Below are 22334 nucleotides of genomic sequence, written 5' to 3' on the forward strand. Positions count from 1 at the left end.
TCTTACTCTTCTCATTTTCTATTCTCATTCATTCTGTTCTCTCTGTAAATACATGCTGAGAAATTATTTCAAGAGGCTGAAGTCTCAGCCTTCATAACTTGAAAGAGAATCTATGTTAGAACTAACAGAGATACAGCACTGCTCTTCTCCCAAATCCTGGAAAATTTATTTTGACAGAACATTCTATGTGTTGTGAATCAGAGATGAAACAGGAGCAGCATTGTTAGCATCAAGTCACATTAGATATCACCCCTAAAACACTTGCAGGGCTTTGTGGAGGATGGGTGGGGAGGAAGAGAATGTGTTATCTGAGACTGAGTCAGCATTGCCAAACCCAGAAAAACACTTCCCAGGTTTTAGTTCTGAATGATCCCATCTTCATGTTGTCGCGACACCCAGACAAGCCTCATCGCTCCCTTTTACTCTCCATTTTTATGAGACAGAAACCATGGTATTAGAACTGGAAACTGATAGCATGTTCATGTTCTAAATGGCTGAAGGAGCAGAACACTGGACTTTGCTTTGGCTGCTCTCTTGTGCACAGTTTAAACTTGAGCTGAGAAACTGTATTCCAGCTGATCCACATTGAAGATCTTTTGCAGCAAACAGTAAATTCGCTGTAAAAGTTCTGAGTATTCTGTGTGACTGCTTTCTAATTCAAAAAAATGTTGCATTCAGCATACAGAAGTGCTGTATTAGACCTTGCTTTAGCAGATAAAAGAGAAGTGATCACAAGCTAAAATCAATGCCAGCTTTGATACCCTGCTATTCTCTTCACTTTGCCATCTAAAGTAGTAGATATATACCTCATGTTTTGAATGGATAAACATAACAAAACTGAAAGCACTTATGAGCCAACCAGGGGACAGACAGTACAGACAGAGAGCTATTGAATTAAACTGGCAAATTTATCACAGAGTGCAGTGTCTGCAAGTTGAATCTGGACTAGACTAGAAGTTAGGGATATGCATTTTGGTAAGGAGAAAGTTGAAGAGTCCAAAACATGAGAAACTGCAGTTTGCTCTTTCAGACATATTATACTCTATTTCCCCAACACTGGTAATTTTGTTTTCCTGTCTTTCAATACATCATTCTACCTTGTATAATCAGCTGGTTCGGTTTCCAGTATTTTTCTGGCAGTTTTAAGACAGCTAATTCTTGAGTACAGTATGAGAATGTACAATACTGTCCTTGTCATTGCTGATCTCCCACCATTCCCAACGTTCAGAGGGCTTCAGGAAGTAGTTGATGGTTTGCATTTGCTGTGACTTCAGAGAAAGCTTTACACATGTAGGTGTTGTGTTAAGCACAGTGCACTGACTTTTCCTTAGGCACTTCATGCAGATACAAAGTCCCCAAGCTGCCTGACTCTTTTCTTTCCTCCTATGGCCATGATTTCAGGACACTGGTTGGAAGGTTTACACACAGGCTAGAATCAGTTTGTATCTAAAGAAAATTATATAATGGATGTCATGGTCTTGAGATGATGATATTGAAATCATGATTTCTCTAGAATATCAAAATTGCTGTCTACTTTGATATATTCTGGGTGGCTATAAGCAACAAAAGGTACAGTTAAAAATGAGAAATTCTAGTGTTGGGATAATGGATGAATGAGCCTCATGGGTAGGTTTTGTTTGTACATTTGTGTTTGATCTCAGCATGGTACTGAATGCTTCTTAATAGGTTTTCGTAAGCAAAATACAAAAGTGCAATTACAATGTTGTAGTACCTTAATGAAAGAATGCAGTCCTTAAGTTCTGAGGGCAGATTTGGTTGCTACTGTGAGACATCAATCAAAAGGAAATATCTGTTTTTCAAATTCACAAGTTTGAAAAATGCTTTCTAAGTTTAAAATAGAACCCAACGAAACAGACAGTGGTGACAAGCTCTTACACAGCAACCTCATGGGATCATTCCCACTCCCCACCAGCAAAAAAAAAGAGCATTTGGCTTTAAATTGCAAAAAAATCAACCTTCTGGGAAGGATGCAGCTCTGAACCTGCTTAGTAACATGTGGAGTCAGATTCCCAAGTTGACCAGTGTGCAGCAGTGAAAAAGCAGTGAGATGGAGCTGTCTGAGAATTCTTCTTACACAGAAGAAATGTTGGCTAGGATGGCACTTATGCTGATATCTCACAAATCACTCTCTGCTCATCCTCATCACAGAGTGATGTAGCAAGAGTATGATGCAGCAGAACATAATGACATCTTTACAGAGTTTAAGAATGATCCCAGGAGATTTGGTGACTCTGGAAGATGAGCTCGTTCACACAGCTATTTACATAGCCGGTGGAAATAAAAGCCGCTTTTAATATTAATTGAACTAAGGCTTAATATTAAGGCTGTGATGATTTGCAAAGCTCTTAATGTGTCTGTGCTTTCAGATATCAATGAATGTGAGAGATCTGACCTCTGTTCACCACACGGAGAGTGTCTAAACACAGATGGTTCCTACCAGTGCATATGTGAGCGGGGCTTTTCTGTGTCTGCAGATGGCCGAACATGCGAAGGTGAGACAAGTTATAAAAACCCATTCCCACTGATTTGCTGCTATTAGGAGGGTGAGAAAAGTAGTTAGTCAGTCACTACTAATCTAAAATCTGCCACTTAAGGGCCTATATTTTTTTTTTCATAAATAGATGACGTCCAAAGTGTGTTTGGAACTCAAGCTTCTGATAAGTTTCTGTGAGTAAGATACACAGGAGTATTTAGGATTATCTAATTTGAAGCTTAAGTGCATTATCAGCAAGCCTGGGCTGCCTGAATGTTCTCATTGCTCTGTGGAAGACAACAGAGCTTTGCATGTCCAAACTTTTTTGAAAAACAGAATGGTAACTCCAGTGAGAAGCTGTAGTGAAATGCAGTATTTTTATTATAGCACTTCAGGCATTTTGAAATTACAGAAATGGAGTAAATAGCAGTAATCAGATCTTTACAGCAACGTCAACCAGGAACCTGGAATTTAGGGTAACTAGGTTTTTTATGTTACTATATCATGAGAGTATATCCTGTTGCTAATGGTGTACACGTGTTTGCTAGTGATGCTGCTCTCCTGCACTGAATTTAAAACAGGACACTTGTGCTCAATGAGACCAAGAAGGTATGTGGCTTTGTGTAGTCAGTGATGCTGATAGAAAATAAACACTCCCCTAACTGCATTAAGAATGGCTGTTCTTATGGTTGAGAGGAGCGTTCAAGACAAGAAGGCAAGTACAGAAGGGGAAAAACTCAAATGGTAGTATTTCAGCAGGGTGCATGCCGAGGAGAAGCATGGAGCAGATGACAGCTCAGTGTTAGAACCTATGGATAGTGGATCTCAAGCATCCAAGAAGTAAGCAACTGTTCTCTCTCCCAAATTACAGGCCAGTAAATCCACATGTGATTGGTTTTCACAGGCCAACTCTTCTCATAGTTCACTTAGGATAGTGAAAACATTTGTCCTTTGGCGGATGAGGTCAGAGACTCAAGACTGAAACTTGTCTCTGACTGTTCCATTTACTCTCCCTGCTTATACCAGACAAAAACCAGCATTACAGCTTTATTATTCAAGCTGGTATATAACCTGCCATGTATTTAGTAATGTGATCTCTCGTGAAATGAAATACACTGCTGGCAGGAGCACTGTTATGCTGATGTAAGGGAATAAGTGCTGTACATTTAGATATAGCATAACATCAAGCACACCATTTGTGTTTTAATTATTATTGATAACTATAAAACATTCTGGAGTGTTTTTTAGTGCTTTTTTCTCTCTAAACATTTACTTCATTTGTAACCATGGCGTAAGTTAAAAGACACATTCTCTTACTGCCAAGACAAAAGCCTGGTCAAGTGGGCTAGAGAGAGCAAATCTGAGTAACTCCATGATTGATGGAGGAGGCGGCATTTTATGATTTGAAGTAATGGGGATAATTCCAAAGCATGTTCATGGACTCTTTCATCAGCATGTATACATTTCACCCAGTGTTCAGGAAGGATATGGCCACATATCTTCAATTTCTCTGCAAGAAAAGTAGTAGCAGGTGTTTTGCCTCACTGTTGAGCATAGCTATAAAAAAAAAAAAAAGTGGCCAGAGAAGAATGCAGCCATCTCTTTGTAGAAACCAAACACTTTATTTCAAATCAAAGCTAGAAGAACACTTACCAACCTTGTGAATTCAAACTCCCAGAAATTAAAAAAAGCAGAATCAAAAAGGAACACAACTTCAAAAAAAAAATTCCAAAGTCATTGGCATCTAATGTTAGGAGATGTACCAGAAACAATGACCTCCTCTGCATCTCTGACAGTTAATAAAGTAGCACAGTTTCCAGGGAAAGGTTGCTATCATATATGATGAAGTAATACAAAGTTAATCTCCATTAGAACAAAAAAGCCAAACTTACTAAATAGAAAAAGATGAAGTCACAAGATCTTATTTCCAGGATTGTGACTAGTTTTGGAACTTTTTAATGAAGAATAAAACAAGTACAAAACCAGTTGAGCATGCTTCACAAGTAATTGGTGTTGTGTATGGAATACAGATCAGACTTTATATTCAGCACTTGGAAAGTATTTTAATAACTTGGCGAAGCAAGGGTACTTCTAGTCTCTGAAGCAGCAGCACTCCTTTTCCACCACAATTAGTTTCTCCATTCTGTCATTTTAATAAAAACAACTCCAGAGTCTTGAAAAAACTTATTTTAACGGAGCACTGATGGCATCAGTGTTAATATTTGTAGTGGTGTTAGCTTCATGCTAAAAGGCAAGATAAAACAAAAGGAATGTGTGACATACCAGGTGCTGAGAAAGGACGTGCCTTCCAGCCACAGGAGCTACTGTTCTTTACACTAAGTGCCTCTGTGAATTTACTTCTAGTTAAGTGAGTGAGAATAGCTGTTTATACCGTCAGAGGAAGAACCTGAGAAAATTTTCCTGGATTCACACACCTCTCTGTACCTGGGGAGCAGATTTTTTGCATCTCTAGACATTTTGTATGAGTTTGATTTGGTTTTTTTTTAAAGTTTGAAACAGCAGCATAAAACATTTAAGAATCTCATGTGATTCAGTTCTGGTATGGAGTTTTTGTGGCCATCGGCCAAAGTAAACTGAACAGCTGTGGAAACTGTGTCTTCTTCCAAGGTGTAGACAAACTTTTGTTGCAGCAGTGACATTCCACTGCAGCCTTGCCCCAGGCTCAGCAGTTTGACTGTGCCAGGCTCTCTGAACGGGAGGCTCTCAGAGTGTTCGTTAGTTCCTTGTTGAGCTTTCTGGGGTTCATGTAAAGATGATGTTTTACCCAGCTGGCTGCTAATCAACTATGTTGGCAAAACCTCAAGTTCTCTGATGCTTAAGTCAATACCCTGCCTCAAGCACCTCTTCTGTCTCCATGTCCCATCCCATATGTCTCTCACTGGCTTCTCTCTGCTGCAACAGGCAGTCCCAAAAAACTTACACATCCCACCAGAGGTATCCAACCTCTGTTTCTTCCTTTTTATGTATGCATGTTATGGGTAGCCCTGGAAGTTTCAGAATCAGAGCTCTGCTTCCCTAATGACTTTACAGACCTGTCCTAGGAACCAGTTCCTCTTCCAGACATTTTGCATTGTAAGTAGATTTCAGTGAGATTTAAGTTATCATGCTTGGGGTTGAGGTTGCCTTCATCTTGTTCAGGTTGTCAGAAAACAGGAACACAGTGTTGAACTGCACGGGAGTGTGCATGAGTGCACACTTTTTGCCTTTTGATTAAAGCAGGCAGCACTGATTCATGGATTCTAAAACAGGTTGAATTACAGAGAACTGCTTTAGTCACTCTATAGACATAGGATATATTAGTTTCATATTTAGTTTTCCCCCCGACTTTGTATCTATGTAGCAAGAGAACTGCCGATTACAAGCATCACTCTTTATGGGGTGATTAAAGAAACAAATGTCCTTTCCGGCTATAAAAAAGAGTCCTTTGAGTGAACTGTCTAGACAAGGAAAAATATTTGGTACTTGGACCTTCTCTGTAATATCCCATGCACTGAAAGATGTTCAGACTGTACTTCTTAGAAACAAAACTGTCTTCTGTAGCTGTGTTATACACTGAATTAGGACACTTGCTGAAATCACAGGTTTTGTTTCTGCAGCTTTTTAGTCAACGACCTTGTTTTACCTATGAAGAGCTAGCTGCATGAACCATTCCCCTGTTTCCTTCAATATTTAGGTTTTAAGTAAGAGAATTTCTGTTATTTGGATAATTCTAAAATCTCCAGTTGTAGTTTTTTCTGTGTAGGTTTTTAACAAAGTCACTGTCCTGTGACTCAGGAACTTTTTGTTATTTAACTATAGCTGTTCACTGAAAACACAAGCACTGTGTGTTCTTGTCTGTTGTCTGAAATTCCTGGCTGTCAGTCCACCATTGTTTACTCATTTTTAATTCATTTTCTTAACAGAGTTTTCTGATTAAGAGACAGAGTATTCAGTTGTTTTTTTAGATATGTGAAACTCTGCTGATCACATGAGACAATATCAGTTATGTTATGCAGGGACAGTGCATAGCAGCAAAAAGGAGGGACCAGGAAAACCCCACTGTAAAATCCTTTTATTGTCTTCCTCCCGGTAACTCCATATGCATCTTTCTATAATTCTGTCACTTGAGTGGGGACTCGAAAAAGAAAAGGTATAAAAGGTAGTTCTTGACCTCTGACAGTCTTTAATACAGATAAGTTGCTTATTCGCATTCCTGAATTAATTGTGCTAGGAAAGGTTTGTGGTAGGTTTCAATTAGTTCAACATCCAGAAACCATCCAAATTTTCATATTCAATTCCTTGAGAATAAGCATACTGGCTATTGTATTCTTTGCCAAATACAATAGCCCTTTCTAACATAAATTCCTTGAGTATTTTTCCTTTGTTTAATAAATCAAGATGTAAAGACTATTAAAATCTTTACTGCAAAACTTACAAACCAAATAAATTTTTCTGCCAGTTCCATCTGCCAATACTTTCTTTATAATTGTCAATTATACTCATACATGTCTCCTAGATTTTGGTGTATGTAGTACATACAGTTTTTGCATGCATTTCATATGTAGACTGAAGATTGTTAGCTGGTCAGTTCAGTAGAAGTGAGTTTTCCATCACTTAAACATCCTAGAGTGAAATGACATGTCTTTCTGTGAAAAATGTTAAAATTTCACCATTTATTCCATTGGTACAGAAATTGCCAGAGACAGGTTTTTAGTGTTTTAAAAGGTTCTAGATAGACTCTTCTGGCCTTAAAAGTCTACATGCGATTCCAAACCTGTTTAGAACCCACCACAGCACACAGGAAAAGCTGGTTTTCAAGACCCCAAAAATACCTCTCCCTGAGGCATGCAGAGCTTGTGTGAATAAATTTGAGCACTTGGGGAAAAAGAGGGCAGCAGAAGAGGTAACAAGTGTGGATGGTAATGACATGCTGCTCAAATTTTGATAGCTTGGTGGGCTGTGACCACATGGTTCAAAGACCAAGAGTTCCCTTTCAGCTGAGCATAAAACACAATTTAAAAGCAAAAAAGTCCTTGCTTGGTGAGCACTGTCAGGATAGGAATGCAGTGCATCTTTGCTGACTTCTGCAGTTTTTTGTTTGACGCAGCTGTGAAGAGCTGGAGGAGTAGGCAGAACTACATTTGAGCCCTACTCTGTCCTTGAAGGAAGACACCAAACAGCAGTGCTGCTCACCTGTTCAGAGAAGCCTTCTCTGTGGCACTGCAGGATTCAGTCTCAGCAGTTCTTTAGTTCAGGGAGTGCCAAAGGCCTTCACTGGAGGTAGAATGATGGTAGGCTCCATCACACGAAGGGCTACCAAAATGTGCAGAATTAATGATAGTAACAAATACTCAGATAAATCAAGAGCAAATCACTTTATTCCCCATTTAAAATGTAATTATCCCTTGAGGAAATGTGCAGAAGGAAAGCAGACAGCAGCCTTACTTAACATCATAATGTTTTTTAGGAAAGAAGTACAGCAATAATTTCTCTGCTTCAGACTGCAGAGAAATTTAGAAGGCAGAAAGTACTAATCCTAGCATCCTGGCAGGTTCACAGTTTCAGCTAATGGTCTTCCTCCTGAAAAGCACCCCATGACATCTTTAATGACCACATATGGCCACGGCTTTGGGTTTAGGTCTTACTTTGAGTGGAGATAAAAAGACTGCATTCCTAGCATTTGTAATACACTTACAGAAATAAACCGCAATCTGCCACAAGCAGCTCTGCTTCTTTATAATTTGAGGGGCAGCTGAGTCAAAGAACAGACTTAACACATGCCGGTGACCTACTTGTAAGGCCAGCAAACCAAAACTGGAACTACAAATGAAAAGGCCAGTGCAAAAAACATTCCAGCATTGGAATTACTTTGTGTACCTGAGTAAGATGACTTGTATGTGTGGATTTACAGGACTAAAGACAAAAGGCTCAGTCCACAGATATTTACCACTTACACTATGGAATTGTGATCTGTGCTGAGAGCCAGAATGAGATCTGTGCATCACTTCTGCACAGGGGATGTAGCCATAACCTTGAACTCTTTTTGTAGGCACAGTGAGTTTCGTTTCTCTCATGTTGTTGACTGTATAATACTACACTGGAAGAATCTGTAAGTCAGTCAGAGATTAGTTAAACTATGCCTTAGTGTGTGCTATGTAGCATCATGCTGTGGTTGGCAAGTTTGGTGAAACAAATGGGTGCAGGCAGTTGACCATTGCTGACATAGTTACTGAAAAGCTAACACTGAAACAATTTCTTAAATTGTTCATGTGCTTACCTTAATTTTTGTCCTTATGTTCCTTCCCAATATGTTGAGAGACATAGCTGCATCTGTTTGCAGAATGGCCTGTCTGTGGGTTTTCTGCACTCTTCATGAATGTCTGCCTTTGGCTGTCACTCAGCCTGTCTGATGTCAAAATTCTTCCTTGCAGATGTGGATGAATGTACGAATGGCACGGTATGTGGCAGTCACGGGTTCTGTGAAAATATGGATGGCTCCTACCGCTGCCTCTGTTACCAAGGCTACCAGGACACACAGGATGGGCAAGGGTGTACAGGTGAGTTCATAGGTGCAAGTAGTCACTGCTGCAAAGTTCAAGTGAGCAAAAACAGCACTCCAACAAACTCATTTCACATTTTTGTTTTCTGTCAGTTTTTATTAAAGTTATGCCACTTACTAGTAAAATAGGGTTGAGCTCTTCTTTGCTCACTGAACCTTGTGCCAGATGGAAACTTTACTGTGTATCTATTTAATGAAAACCTGTTATTAGGACAAACGAAAGCCAACAGCAAATAAGCCGAGCCACTTACTTTATTTCTTTTTAAAAACCCAAGAAACCTCCCTGTTTCTGCATGTCAGGACCATTCACAAATATTATAGAATGAATTTAATACTGTAGCCTATTTAAGTGCTACATCTCTTTAGTCTCTTAGCTGAGTAACCAGGACCCTGCACTACTCCCTGCAGGAAATAACTTCTGGAATGTGGTGCAGCCAGGCTGAATTAGATGGCACCTCCCTAGGCATATTGTGTTTAAACAGATTTTGACATTAGCTTCCAGCTCCAGGAAAGACACCTATTGCCATGAAATGATGTGGGATTTTTGTAGATATGTAAATACTGCACATTTCTTTTGTGACTAATAGGTTTCCAGATCTGTTTAACAGTGATGGCTGGAGAACCATCTGAAGCAGCACAAGTTTGTAACATAAAATTAATACCAGATCAAGGAAAGGTATTCATTAAGCAATTTCTTCAAGCCAGACGCAGGATAAAACATTTACCAGTAACAGAGACCTAAATGGAATACCAAATAGAAAGGAGGAACTAAAAGTTTTACAGAGTGTTTGTATGCATTTTCTAATATATTAAATAGTTTTGTTACAAAATTCTTTATGCCACTTGGCACTTACTTTGCATATCAAGGCATGTTTTGTCATACAGTGACTTTTCATGGATGAAAACAATTGAAGCAAAGAAAGTAAAAAAAAAAAAAGGGGGGGGGGAAGGAAAGCATGGTGTGAAACTAAATTTAATTTTGAGTTCCCAGTGAAGTAATTCTGAACTATGAAATAATGCTTTTTTTTTTTTTCTTGTATAAAAATATATTGTATAAAATACTCTTATAAACTTTGAAGCCAGTTTTCAACCAAAAGAATTTTAGGAAAAAGTAAGTTTCTAGTTCCTGACTAAGCAATGTTCCTCAAAAAGACTTATTCCTTGTGACAAGAACCCAGTAAAAACAAAAATCTAAATACGTTTTTTAAATGCTGAGCAAACTTTAAGTTAAAATCCATACTTGTATAAAAATACATAAAAATCAACATTTATTCAGAAGACTAGCTTTTGATAGGCAACAAATTATTCCTACACTCAATTATAGAATTTCTGAATTGTGATACAGAACTTACTATTTCTGATACTAATCAGCATGATTTCTGTCTACTAATGAGATTCTCTCATTAGTAGACAAAGTAGATTTTCAAATGTCAACTTTAGCAACCAAAAAGAAAGTAAATTTAAGTGATCCTGGTAGTATTTGGTAATCCTTGTTTAAACAACAGACAAGTCTTCTATCAGTCAAAAAATCATTTCAGGGTAGGCTAGTTAGCAGGTATATGGAATCCAAGTTAAAAATATGTGGAATTTTTTGGAGAGAGGAATTTTGCAGTGTTCAGTGGGGGTCCCTGGGTGACCTGGGCATAACTTCTGTGAGTCCCAGAACAGCCTGTGAGTCCATGCATATGATAGGCACATGGTAGCAGTGGGGCCGGGGAATTCACTGTTCAGTGGTTGTTTACAAGGAAAATGGTATTTTGGGGAAGAAAATGCATTCTCTTTTTTGTGGTGCAGTCTGAGTCATGCCAAAACCTTTTCATTTTGCTCCTTGAGTTTAGTGAAAGTTTGATAATAAAATTAAGAAAACAAATTAAATTACTCTGAATCTTAAATCCCAAGAAGAGAATACACAGAAAAAACAAGTATTTAACAATAAGAAACAAAAAAAAACTGTGTTCTGGTCTACAAGCAGCACCTAATCAGCAGTTACAGTCTATAAACTGTACTGCGATTTTCAGGGGTCTTTATTTCAAAAGACTTACTACTTGTTTATGAATCCACTTAGGTATTACTGAGTTTTTAATCCTTCCCCAGAGATCACATCTGTAATCTGGCAGACAATATTGGCACAGATACAGGAGATAAAAGAACAATCAGTAATGGGTCTCAATTGATTTATGTTTCGGATTTTTTTCCCCAGATGTGAATGAATGTGAAATGTTGAGTGGAGTATGTGGCGAAGCCCTCTGTGAAAATGTTGATGGTTCTTTCCTGTGTCTGTGCTCTGATGAAAACCAGGAGTATGATCCAATGACCGGACAGTGTCGCTTCCGTACCTCACCAGGTAAAACACCAGCAGATTTTTGCATGCTTGCCATGATTTCAACTGCACACATAACCATTGGAAGGGCAAAGTTGGTTGAAGTATTGGTGTTGCTCTAACTACAACAGAAAAATTTGAAACTTTGTCATTGTCTTGAAAGTGTGTGCATGAGAGGAGGTTTTTCTAGGATGGAATATGAATCATTATATCATCCAGTGAATCATTAGTGAAAATATAGCAGAAGCACCTTCAAAATGTTATACATCAACAGACCTGGCAGTAATATTGAGCAATTACCACAGTTAAGAGTAAACAGTCTTGTTTGCTGTACTGTAACAATGAAATGTGATATGGAATCAAGCCTTATGACCTGAATTATTTTGGGTTTTGTTCAAACTTTTACTAACACCCATTAATATGCTTGGACAATGTTTAAGGGAGCATATTATTAAAACCAGAAGTTGTATTTGGTTGTTGTGGTTTCACCCCAGATGGCAACCAAGCCCCACGCAGCCACTCACTCACTCCCCCACCAGCAGGACTGGGGAGAGAAGTGAAGAGTAAAAGCTGGAAAGCTCATGGTTTGAGATAAAGACAGATTAATAGGGAAAGCAAAAGCCACACACACATGCAAAACAAAACAAGGAATTAATTCACTGCTTCCCATGGGCAAGCAGGTGTTCAGCCATCTCCAGGACAGCAGGGCCCCATCACGTGTAACAGTGACTTGGGAAGACAAAAGCCATCACTCCAAACATCCCCCTTCTGCTCCTTCCCCTCATTTTATATACCAAGCATGATGTCATATGGTCTGGAATATCCTTTTGGTCAGTTTGGGTCACCTGTCCCAGCTGTGTCTCCTCCCAACCTCCCACGCACCCCCAACTTCCTCACCAGCATGACAGAACAAAAAGCAGAAAAGGCCTTGGCTCTGTGTAAGCCCTGCTCAGCAATAACAAAAACATCTCGATGTTATCAACTCTGTGCTCAGCACAAACCAAAAACACAGCCCCATACCAGCCACTGTGAAGAACTCTATACCAGCCAAAATCAGCACAGTAGTGATATCTTGTTAGCATTATCTAGAATTAACCTAAATCCTAAGAGAAGGTTGTTGGGAAAGCAAAAACCCAAACCACTAAATTGTTGTTAGTCTACCTCTGTTGTTAATCTACCTTTGTTGTCAGTCACTCTTGAAGTGTCCTTGCCTGGTTTACTCCTGTTTTTCCTACTAGTCCATTGTACTGGATTTGTGAGCTTCTCTTATAAAGTGTTTTGAGTGTTGAAAATACTACTGGAAATGCACTAACTGAAAATTAGTTTAGAACTCTTAAACCTGCCTCCACATTTCTACACTGATCCAGTTTGGAGAAAGGATCAAGCCCACAATAAGGAAGAACAGAGTACAAGAAATGAAAGTATTTGCTTGCACAGCATTTTTTACCCTCCAGAATGAAAATCTTGGTATTTTTTTCTTGTTTTGTTCTTACACTGCAGGCTGATCTAGCTTCTGGACAGCCTTAGAGGAATTGGCTGTAGAGCCAGGGTACTGACTTTACAGCTTCCAGGTTGTGGCTATTTTCTCCTATCACTCATGATCTTGCAGACTTGTAAAGAGGGTTGAAATATCCATGACGTAATTGTCACAAGTATTTAGATCACTGAATGTAGCACTCAGCAGCACTGAAGAAGTTGCCTGTGAAATATCATTAACAGCTGATTGACAAATGTTTCAGGCCTGTGAGGAGGTAGTACTCAGGGGAGTTCAGATATCTGATAAAAGAAAACCAGAACCAAAAAATTAGCAGAGGACCTGAGCCATGTAAAAAGAACTCATGTCCAAGGGACATTTGAGGACATACCCTAACGATACTGTGGGGAGGAAGGGGATGAAGATCACAGTGTGACCGATAGTACTGTTAACAGATGGATACTCTGCTGTCAGTACTAACTCCATTATGCTGTCAGCAGTGAGCACAGCTTTGCTGTGATGAGTCTGGAAAGTAACTATTCTCCCTTCCCCTCCAGGCTTCATCAGGCCCTAACAAAAATACATGCTTCGCCTTTGTCTCTTCTCTGATAAGATCATCAAGATCTCTTATAGGAGACCAGAAGGACCTAGTGAGAAGTACTTTACACCATCTGGTCTTGAACTAGAATAAGGCAAAATGGCAGTACTTGGAACAGGGACCTTACTATTTTCTTTTCTTCCAAAGTAAAAGGGGAAAAGACTGTTGTTAGTTCTCTTAAAAACTATTATTGCTGTAAAGAATGCTGCAATAGCCACACATCCTCTCTGGCTTTGACAAGCCACGTACTCAAGTCAGGCATGGTGCTTCCAGAGGCCCCGTGGTGCATATGGACATCATCTGTCAGCATTAGTTTGCACCATGCCTACGAAAGGCAGAACTTAAAAGGCAGAAAGGAAGAACTTAATCTGCGTTATCCTGTTGCAGATATTGACAGTTCAGCCTGGTTTACTCAGCTCTGGTTTATTTCTCGTTCTGTATTTTTGTGGACATAAAGAAGTCTTTGTCCACCTTGTACGAAGTGCAAGTAGGTGATGTTTGTTCAAATGTTACTTTAATTTGGGACCTTTGTTCTATGTGGTTAAAGGTTGTTAGATTTGTAGAGTGCTGTGTGTTCACACTTTACTTGCCCTTAGGGCTCTCGAGACTTCCTTTTATTTAGATTTCACTTGCTGGAAATTTGTCTGTTGTTAGCTGTGTCTTGAAACAGTCCTCCCAGTGTAAGTATCAGGAATTCAAGCCCATATTGTCACTTTCCAGTCAAAAAACCAAAAAAAATGCAAAAAAATTGTGCAAGGCTTGATTGTCCCATTCCCCTCTTGTCTGCCCTGCCATTCATAAAATGCAGGAAATGTTTCAGAAAGAAGAAAAGATAAAGGAGGAAAGAACTTTATTCTGTAGGAGATGAAAATCTGCTGTTCCATACATCTTTGTACCTAAGAGAAAAAAAATGCATGCTGTGGGTTGAAGTCTTCTCATTTATTCTTTTAGCAAATTATATAAAGCCATTTGTGATTAGTTTCTAGCAAGTGCCAAGCTCCATGCAGTTCAAGTAATAATCTATGTAATTGTGGTCTTAGTTGTTGCGTGTTGTGGTATACATTTAAACTACTGATATGGACTAATATACTACTAACATGTCTCATGACGTTGAATCCAGAAGCTATAATAGATAGTGTATATTTGAGGGTTATAACAGGTATGACTTGGAGTAGCATGCCAAAAGTTGAAATGTTTCAATACCAAAGCTTGCAGAGATACAACATCATTGGCATAAGGGAAACCTGGTGCGATGAAACTGTGCCTGGAGTGCCACATTGGATGGTTACAGGCTCTGCAGGCAAGGCAGGTGAGGCAGGGAGGTGGAGTATGTAATGGAGGGCCTGGAATGTATGGAGCTTATGTTTGGTAATGGTATGGTTGAAAGTCTCTGGGTAAGGATTAAGGGACAAACAACATGGATGTCATCGTGGGAGTCCGCTATAGACCACCTAGCCAGGACAGTGACACTGATGAATTGTTCTTTGAGGAACTAATGGAAACCTCCAAATCAACTTCCCTTGTCCTTTGGGGGGACTTCAACTTGCCAGATGTTAACTGGGAACAACAAACAGCCAGCACAAACAGATCCAGAAGATTGCTAAAACACCAGGATGCTAACTTCATGGTACAGGTACTAAGGGAGCCCACTGGGAAAGATGCACTTTTTGATTTGTTGCTTATTAACAAAGAGGGTCTCATGAGTGAGGTGGTGATTGATGGCTGTCTTGGAGACAGAGACCATGAAGCAATCAATATTAAAATCTGGCGACAAGAGGAAACTGCCAGCCTCCACTCTTAAGATATGAGGATAGCACACTTCTGGCTCCTCAGGGAGCTAGTTAGCAAGGTCCCCTGAGAAAATGCTTTTGAAGGTGCTGAGGTCCATTCAGTGATGGTTACTTTTTAAGCACCACTTCCTAGGAGCACATGAGCAGGCAAAATCAGTCCCTCCTGTACCTAAAAAACCACCAGCACAAAATTTGAGGCTGCCAAGTAACAGTTTATAAATTTGATCCAAAAGGTTCCATAAGGCTAAAAATTTGGTGCATGAGTACAGATTCTAAATTTCCTAAACATTACAGGCTTTCTAATTGTTAAGACTTAAAAGGAATCTTCATATTTGTATCATTTTTTATATCAATATGTGCATGGTTTTCTAAGATAAATCATGATCTGAATTTCAGTTGTCTATGGACAAATTCTTAGCTCTAAATTTTAAATGTGCATCACTTGCACTAATCCCTGAATTGTACATATGCATATATATGTATATGCATGGTACACACACGTTAGGTGGTGTAGCTTGTCACATGTGGAGTCAATTGAGAAATCCAAACAAGTACACCCTGACAATAGGCACATAACAATATGTTTTTACTGTATTTTTGAAAATTAGTTTCTGAAAATGTGTTACTCAAGCTGTTTGCTCTGGGTCATCTCAGTCTTTGTTGAGTTTTTAGAAGTCATGAAGTTACAAGGACTATTTTTCATTTTAGCTACCAGCTTTCTGATTGCACCTGTGAGTAAGTGGTTTTGGTACGCTGTTGCAGTATTTAAGATCCCATCAGTTCTATGTTTTGTTTTTTTCAGATCACAGTTGTTAACAGGACACTATTTAGGCAAATATTTCATTGTATGCTGAAGTCTAAGCATATGCTAACCCTTATTATCCACTGAATCTTATATTACTGATGCATGTTTTTGCATCAAACATATGCTGAATCATATTGTTGGATCAAGGTTATGCTAACATATATAAATCTATTTCTAGTAAATACTTCAGAGTCCAGTCTAGCAGCAACTATACAGAATTTCTCTCATAGGCTGTTAATAGTTATATCAAAAATGTGGTAATATTACTTTCCTTTACTAACATGCGTTAGGTAGAGAGATGTTTTAAATTTTCTAACAAAAACCAGAACAATGATACAAAAATAATTTTCTGTCATATTTTGTCAACATACTTAGTGAAATCACTTTCAAAGCCAGCCTGTTTACTAAATGGTTAATAATCTATGAGAGAGAAATTATAAACTTGCAGACATAGATTGGTCTTGGTTAAAAAAACAAAAAGAGAAAGGTTTGTATCTCATTTGCTTTCCAAACATTTTCATGATGCCTTCTTGACTAACCCTCACTTACAGCTGTGTAAACAACAGCCATTTAAGCTGCTGAACAGATAATGGGAGGAGAAACCAACTTGTATGTAAAATGGGAGTAAACAAGGACATGATGAGACTGTCTCCCCTTCCTCTGATTAACAGCATGATAACGGCCATGCTTTCTCTTCTGATGAAGATTTGGCTTTGATTCAGTTAGACAGATGGCAGATGGCCAAGGAAAGTGTATGAATTGGTGACTAAAGTACTGCTCTCTCACCTTGGAAAGGGAGATTTAGTTCAGCTGTGTTTCTGTGACATGATAGTCTTAACATAGTTCCTATTGGATAGCAACTGATACCACAAAACCACCTCAGTTGATGAAATTCAACACACTATGGAAAATCGTAATTATCAGATGAGGGTTGACCACAGGCTAAACTAACAAAGCTGAAATAAGCACCCAGCTGGGTGTATCCTTTAATGTACCATTTAGTTATATTGGCAAAAATGCAAAGCCTTGTAGGTGGCAACATTATACTAAATTTGAATGGAGGTGTCTGCCAGCCCTTCAGCCTCCCAAAACTGAAGTCACTTTTCTGGGGAAAACAGAAATAAATCCAATTGTCTGTGTCTAGTTAGAAACCAAAAGAACTATTACACATGTTCATGCTATTGAAGTGAGATAGGGGGCAATCCATACTGGCATTTTTAAATCTGCTTTTCTCCAAACGGATCTAGTATTTGCATGCCCAGTAAAGTTGCCTTGCTCCATCTGCTTTGGGGAATGTGGGTGGGCAGTGATAATAGGATTGAAGTAGCAAGAGCTGGAGTTCATTTAATTCCTTTAGCATTTGTTGGACATCAGTATCTTCTAGTTCCCACCTCACAAACACTTTTTAAGTGGGATCTTAGAACCATTGTTTAGGTTGCAAAAGATCATCTAGACCAACCCTTAACCCAGCACTGCCATTTTCACCACTAAACCGTGTCTCCAAGTGCCACATCGACACATTTTTTGAACATTTCCAAGGATGGTGACCTGAGCACTTTTCCTGGGCAGCCTGTTCCAATGCTTGACCACCCTTTCTGTGAAGAAATGTCTCCTGCTATCCAATCTAATCCTTCTCTTGAGCAACTTGAGGCCATTTCCTCTCATCCTTTCACTTGAGACATGGCAGAAAAGGCCATCCCTCACCTCACTACAGTGTTTCAGGCAGTTGTAAAGAGTGTTAAGGCCTCCCCTGAGCCTCCTTTTTTCAGGTTAAACACCCCCAGCTCCCTCAGCCACTTCTCACAAGACTTGTGCTCCAGACTCACCCCCAGCTCCATTGCCCTTCTCTGGGCTTGCTCCTGCACCTCAATGTCCTTCTTGTACTGAAAGACCTAAAACTGAGCACAGGATTTGAGGAGCAGCCTGACCAGTGCCAAGGAGTATCCCTGCCCTGGTCCTGCTTGCCACACTGTTGCTGATACAGGCCAGGATGTCATTGGCCTTCTTGGCCCCCTGGGCACACACTGGATCATGTTCAGCCGGCCATCAACCAGCACCCCCAGGTTCTTTTCTTCTGGGCAGCTTTCCAGCCACTCTGCCCCCAGCCTGTAGCACTGCCTAGGGTTGTTGTTGCCCAAGTGCAGGACCCAGAACTTTGCCTTCTTGAACCTCATACAACTGGCCTCAGCCCATCAATCCAGCCTGTCCAGATCCCTCTGCACTCCAGCAGATCAATGTTTCCATCCAACTTGGTGACCTACTGCAAAGTGACTGCAGGTGCCGTCGATGCCCCTTGACAAACATATTAAACAGGACCGGCCCCAATACAGAGCCCAGGGGGAACACCAGTGGTCACTGCTGCCAGCTGGATTTAAATCCATTCACTACCACTCTCTGGGCCTGGCCATCCAGCCAGTTTTTTACCTGGATTCTTCTTCCTGTTATATATAGATGTGTTTGTGTATATATGTGTATATATGTATGCTTTCTTATATTTGCTTATCTCCCACAAACTGGGACCTCCCTAGTTAGACGGGATTGCAGTGAATGATGGAAAGTGCCTTGGTGAGTATTTCTGCCAGCTCCCTTAGTACTTCAGGTGGATCCCATCCAGCCCCATAGACTTGTGAGTGTCTACATGGCACAGCAGGTCACTAACCATTTCTTCCTGGACTGTGGGGCTTCGTTTTGCTTCCCATCTCTGTCTTCCAGTTCAGGGGCTAGGTACCCTGAGGATAACTTGTCTCGCTAATAAGGACTGAGGACAAAAAGGCATTAAGTACCTGAGTCTTTTCCTTATTCTTTGTCACTATGTTTTTTCCCTGCATCCAGTAAAGGATGGGGATTCTCCTTAGCTCTCCTTTTGTTGCTCATGTATTTGTAAAACATGTTTTGTTGTCTTTAACAGAAGTAGCTAGATTAAATTCTAGTTGGTCATGGGCTGTTCTAATTTTCTCTCTGCATGACCTCCTGACATTCTCATAGTCCTCCTTGCCTTTTGTGTCAAAGGTGATTCTTTTTTTTTCCCAAGCTCCAGCCAAAGCTCTCTGTTCAGGCAGGCTGGTTATCTTCCCTCGTGTCTCATCTTTCAGCACATAGGGGTGGCTTGCCTTTGCACATTGAAGATTTTCTTCTTAAAGTACATCCAGCCATCCTGGGCTCTTTTGCCCTTCAGGACTGCTGCCTTAGGGAGTCTCTCAACCAGTCACCTAAAGAGGTGAAAGTCTGCCCTCTGGAAGTCCAAGGTGGCAGATCAACTGGCACCCCTCCTTACTTTTGAAGAATCGCAATCACTATCATTTTCTAATAGCTTTGCTCAGGACATCCTCTGACCATCACATCACTTGCCAGCCCTTCTCTGTTCACAAACAGCAAGTCTGGTGGGGCACCTCCCCTGGTGGCTTCCTCACCAGGTATGTCAGGAAGTTCTCTTCACACACTCCACAAATCTCCTAGACTGCTTCTCCTCTGCTGTCTTGTATTTCTAGCAGACTTCTGATATGCTGAAGTCTGCCAGAACAATAAGGGCCAGGGATTGCAAGACTTGTCCCAACTGCTTCCAGAATATTTCATCTGCCTCTCCATCCTGGCTGGGTGCTCTATAACAGACTCCCACCAGGATACCTGCCTTGTTGGCCGTGCTCCTGATTCTTACCCATAAGCACTCAACCCTATTGTCATCATTGTTCAGCTCCAGACAGTTGAGACCCTTCCTAACACACAGGGCTACCCCACCACCTGTCTTCCCTTGCCTATCCCTTCCCAAGAGTTTAGAACCATCCTTTGCAGTGCTCCAGCTGTGCAAGTCATCCCACCGTGTCTCTGTGGTAGCAACTCAGTTATAGTTTTCCTACCGCTCCATGAAACCAACATTTGCTGCAGTAGCATCTTGAAATGCACTGTCACTCTATAAAATAGAGGGTCTGGTTCCTGCCTCAATAGCTGTATTTCTTGAGAAATGTCTCAAGGCTGGCTTATTGTACAAGAGCCTGGACAGAAATTAATGAAATCTCAAAGAATGAAAAATCAGCCAACATGCAATAATTTTAATAGGTTTCTTGTGAGTTAAACATTTGAACATTTGTTAAGTACTAAGCATAAAGAATTTCTCGAGATAAAAAGGAAGTTAACTAGTTGCCTCAAGATTTATCTATCACAAGTTCCTTAATAAAGTTTTGGGTTTGATTAATAAATGTGGGCACATGTAGTTTCAGAACTTGGTTACTTTACTGATGGCCTGTGAAAAGTTTCTCATATTGGTCAAGTGTAAATAACAATTTTATGTGTTAGTTTGCACTTCTGAGCCCTTGATGATAATTTTTGTGAAGTGAAATGTTACGTACACAGAGTTCTGTGAACACAGAAGCTTTAAATAGGTATTTCTTTTCAAAATCACTTTTTGGTGTACTTTAGGAGTGCCTTGCTTTAGAAAGATCTTTGACTATTAATAGGGTCTTTTATTGGATCCATGGGACAGACTATTTTGCCTCCAGTCCATATAAATATTGTGAGAGGACCCACTCAGTGCTTAAGGCAATAAATCTGCCTTCTTGGCTGGATGCCTATTTTAAAGTAAAACACAGAGTCAGTTAACTTGACATCTGCATTATATTCCTCTGCTTACCATGGAGTCAGTAAGTTACTTTTGCAAAAATTATAAAGGGCATTATATTCAAATGTGGAACATGCTTTTTTACCAGTGAAATTAAAATGGGCTGTAAATGCTCATTCTTTTGAAAATCGGGTCTTTTCATATCATGCCTTAGCTCCTTTATCTGAAAAAAGGAGGTTGTAATGTTTGCTTACCTCTGTGAAGAACTTTTGGATTCATATGTGAAGAGCATCATGTCAATAGCTGGGCATGGCCATTAGATAGCGGAATGTGAGAGCAGGTGTTTCATGCATTGCTTGATAGAAGTGCAAATTGGAGGAATCCTTTTATGGTCAAGTTGGAGAACAGGTCTGAAAAAGTGAAAGGAAAGTTATCAACTCTCATCATTCATTCTAAATATTAAACCAAATGTGTAGTTAACCATTTTCTTCTCTACTCTTCTGATCTCCTGTAAAAGGGACTAATTTCATGTGTCATCTTGTGTGGTTTATGTTTTCTGCCTTAGAATTGCCGGTAGAGGCTGATCAACAGGAAGATGGAAAGAAGGAGTGCTACTACAATCTGAATGATGCTAATTTCTGTGACAACGTGCTTACATCCAATGTAACCAAACAAGAATGCTGCTGTACCTTGGGTGCTGGTTGGGGTGATAACTGTGAAATCTTCCCATGTCCTGTCATTGGAAGTGGTAAGAGGAGGCCTTCTGTCCCTTTGCAAGTTTTTGAAGCATTGTGTTTATGTTAACAGAGTGTGCTTTGCCTTTAGAGAAGGCTTGCCCATTAAATCCCATATTCTGTAGTATTTAGTCATGACTTATCCATAGGAACCCTCCACAGAGGAAAGAGTGGTAAGAATAATTTGTACCTGGTGTAAATCCATTGGCTTCTGTGCAGCTGCCCTAGGGTTAAAAAGAGCCTGTTACTGAATAGTGTTAGCTCCAACTGATTTTAAGCAAATATGGATTCTCACAAAAGCTTTTTCCAGATGCTATGGTAACATGTTAGATTTTTTCCACAAGCTGGAAAACAAAGGTAACCATGACAACATTTTAAAGTCTGCAGCTATTTATTGTAACACTATTTCTACAGCTCTACAACTTACTGATATATATTATGACATTAGTTTTACATTTTGCAACTTACTGAACAATTCAGTTAATAATGTTGTCTGTAGACCATTGTTTAACCTCCAAATATTAAATTAGACAAACATAGCCATGTGATATTTGTCACAAATTCTGAAAATAGTACTTGAAACATAAACATAAATGGCTGAAATTCAGAATCCAGATGGAAAAAATCACATAAGAGAGAACATGTGTGAACTTCCTGAGATTAAATGCTAAAGATTACTTTTCACACAAATACGTCATCACGTTTAATTCCTGTTTTAACTGTACCTTAGAATTGGTGAAACTGAAATGAAATGCATAATGAAAAAGGGGCCTCTCTGCTTCGATAGGTTTGATTCTGTATAGTCTCCAAGACACTTGAAATAATTTCTCTCTGTAATGTACACCATGTTCTCCTGTTGCAGTCAATTAGTGTTTTTCCTGTATGAGGACTGAAGAATGTCGACAGGGGTTTGTATCTCAGTCGGGGTATGCCTAGATTATAGCTTGCAGTGTAGCTCAGAGAGGCCCATGCTAGCTTTAATTAAGATAATTTGGCTACTGGTATTGT

General features: G+C 39.7%; 1 protein-coding gene and 1 long non-coding RNA gene across 11 annotated transcripts in view; one reads left to right on the plus strand and one right to left on the minus strand.

Annotated features, from left to right (window-relative positions):
* LTBP1 (latent transforming growth factor beta binding protein 1) overlaps positions 1-22334 on the plus strand; it is a 190655-nt gene that overhangs the window by 146486 nt on the left and 21835 nt on the right. For all 10 annotated transcript variants that reach the window (XM_069010026.1, XM_069010028.1, XM_069010027.1 and 7 more), the window contains 4 exons: positions 2388-2513; positions 8926-9051; positions 11254-11397; positions 21158-21340. In XM_069010026.1, coding sequence (XP_068866127.1) covers positions 2388-2513; positions 8926-9051; positions 11254-11397; positions 21158-21340 — 579 coding nt within the window. The remainder of the gene's footprint in view (positions 1-2387; positions 2514-8925; positions 9052-11253; positions 11398-21157; positions 21341-22334) is intronic.
* LOC138108017 (uncharacterized) lies at positions 4176-8912 on the minus strand. The gene is made up of 3 exons (XR_011149823.1): positions 8772-8912; positions 7688-7807; positions 4176-4738 (listed from the first exon to the last, which is right to left on the minus strand). It is a non-coding gene; the product is annotated as an uncharacterized lncRNA (long non-coding RNA).

Source organism: Aphelocoma coerulescens, chromosome 3 (genome assembly GCF_041296385.1).
Source record: "Aphelocoma coerulescens isolate FSJ_1873_10779 chromosome 3, UR_Acoe_1.0, whole genome shotgun sequence".
Taxonomy (NCBI): Eukaryota; Metazoa; Chordata; class Aves; order Passeriformes; family Corvidae; genus Aphelocoma; species Aphelocoma coerulescens.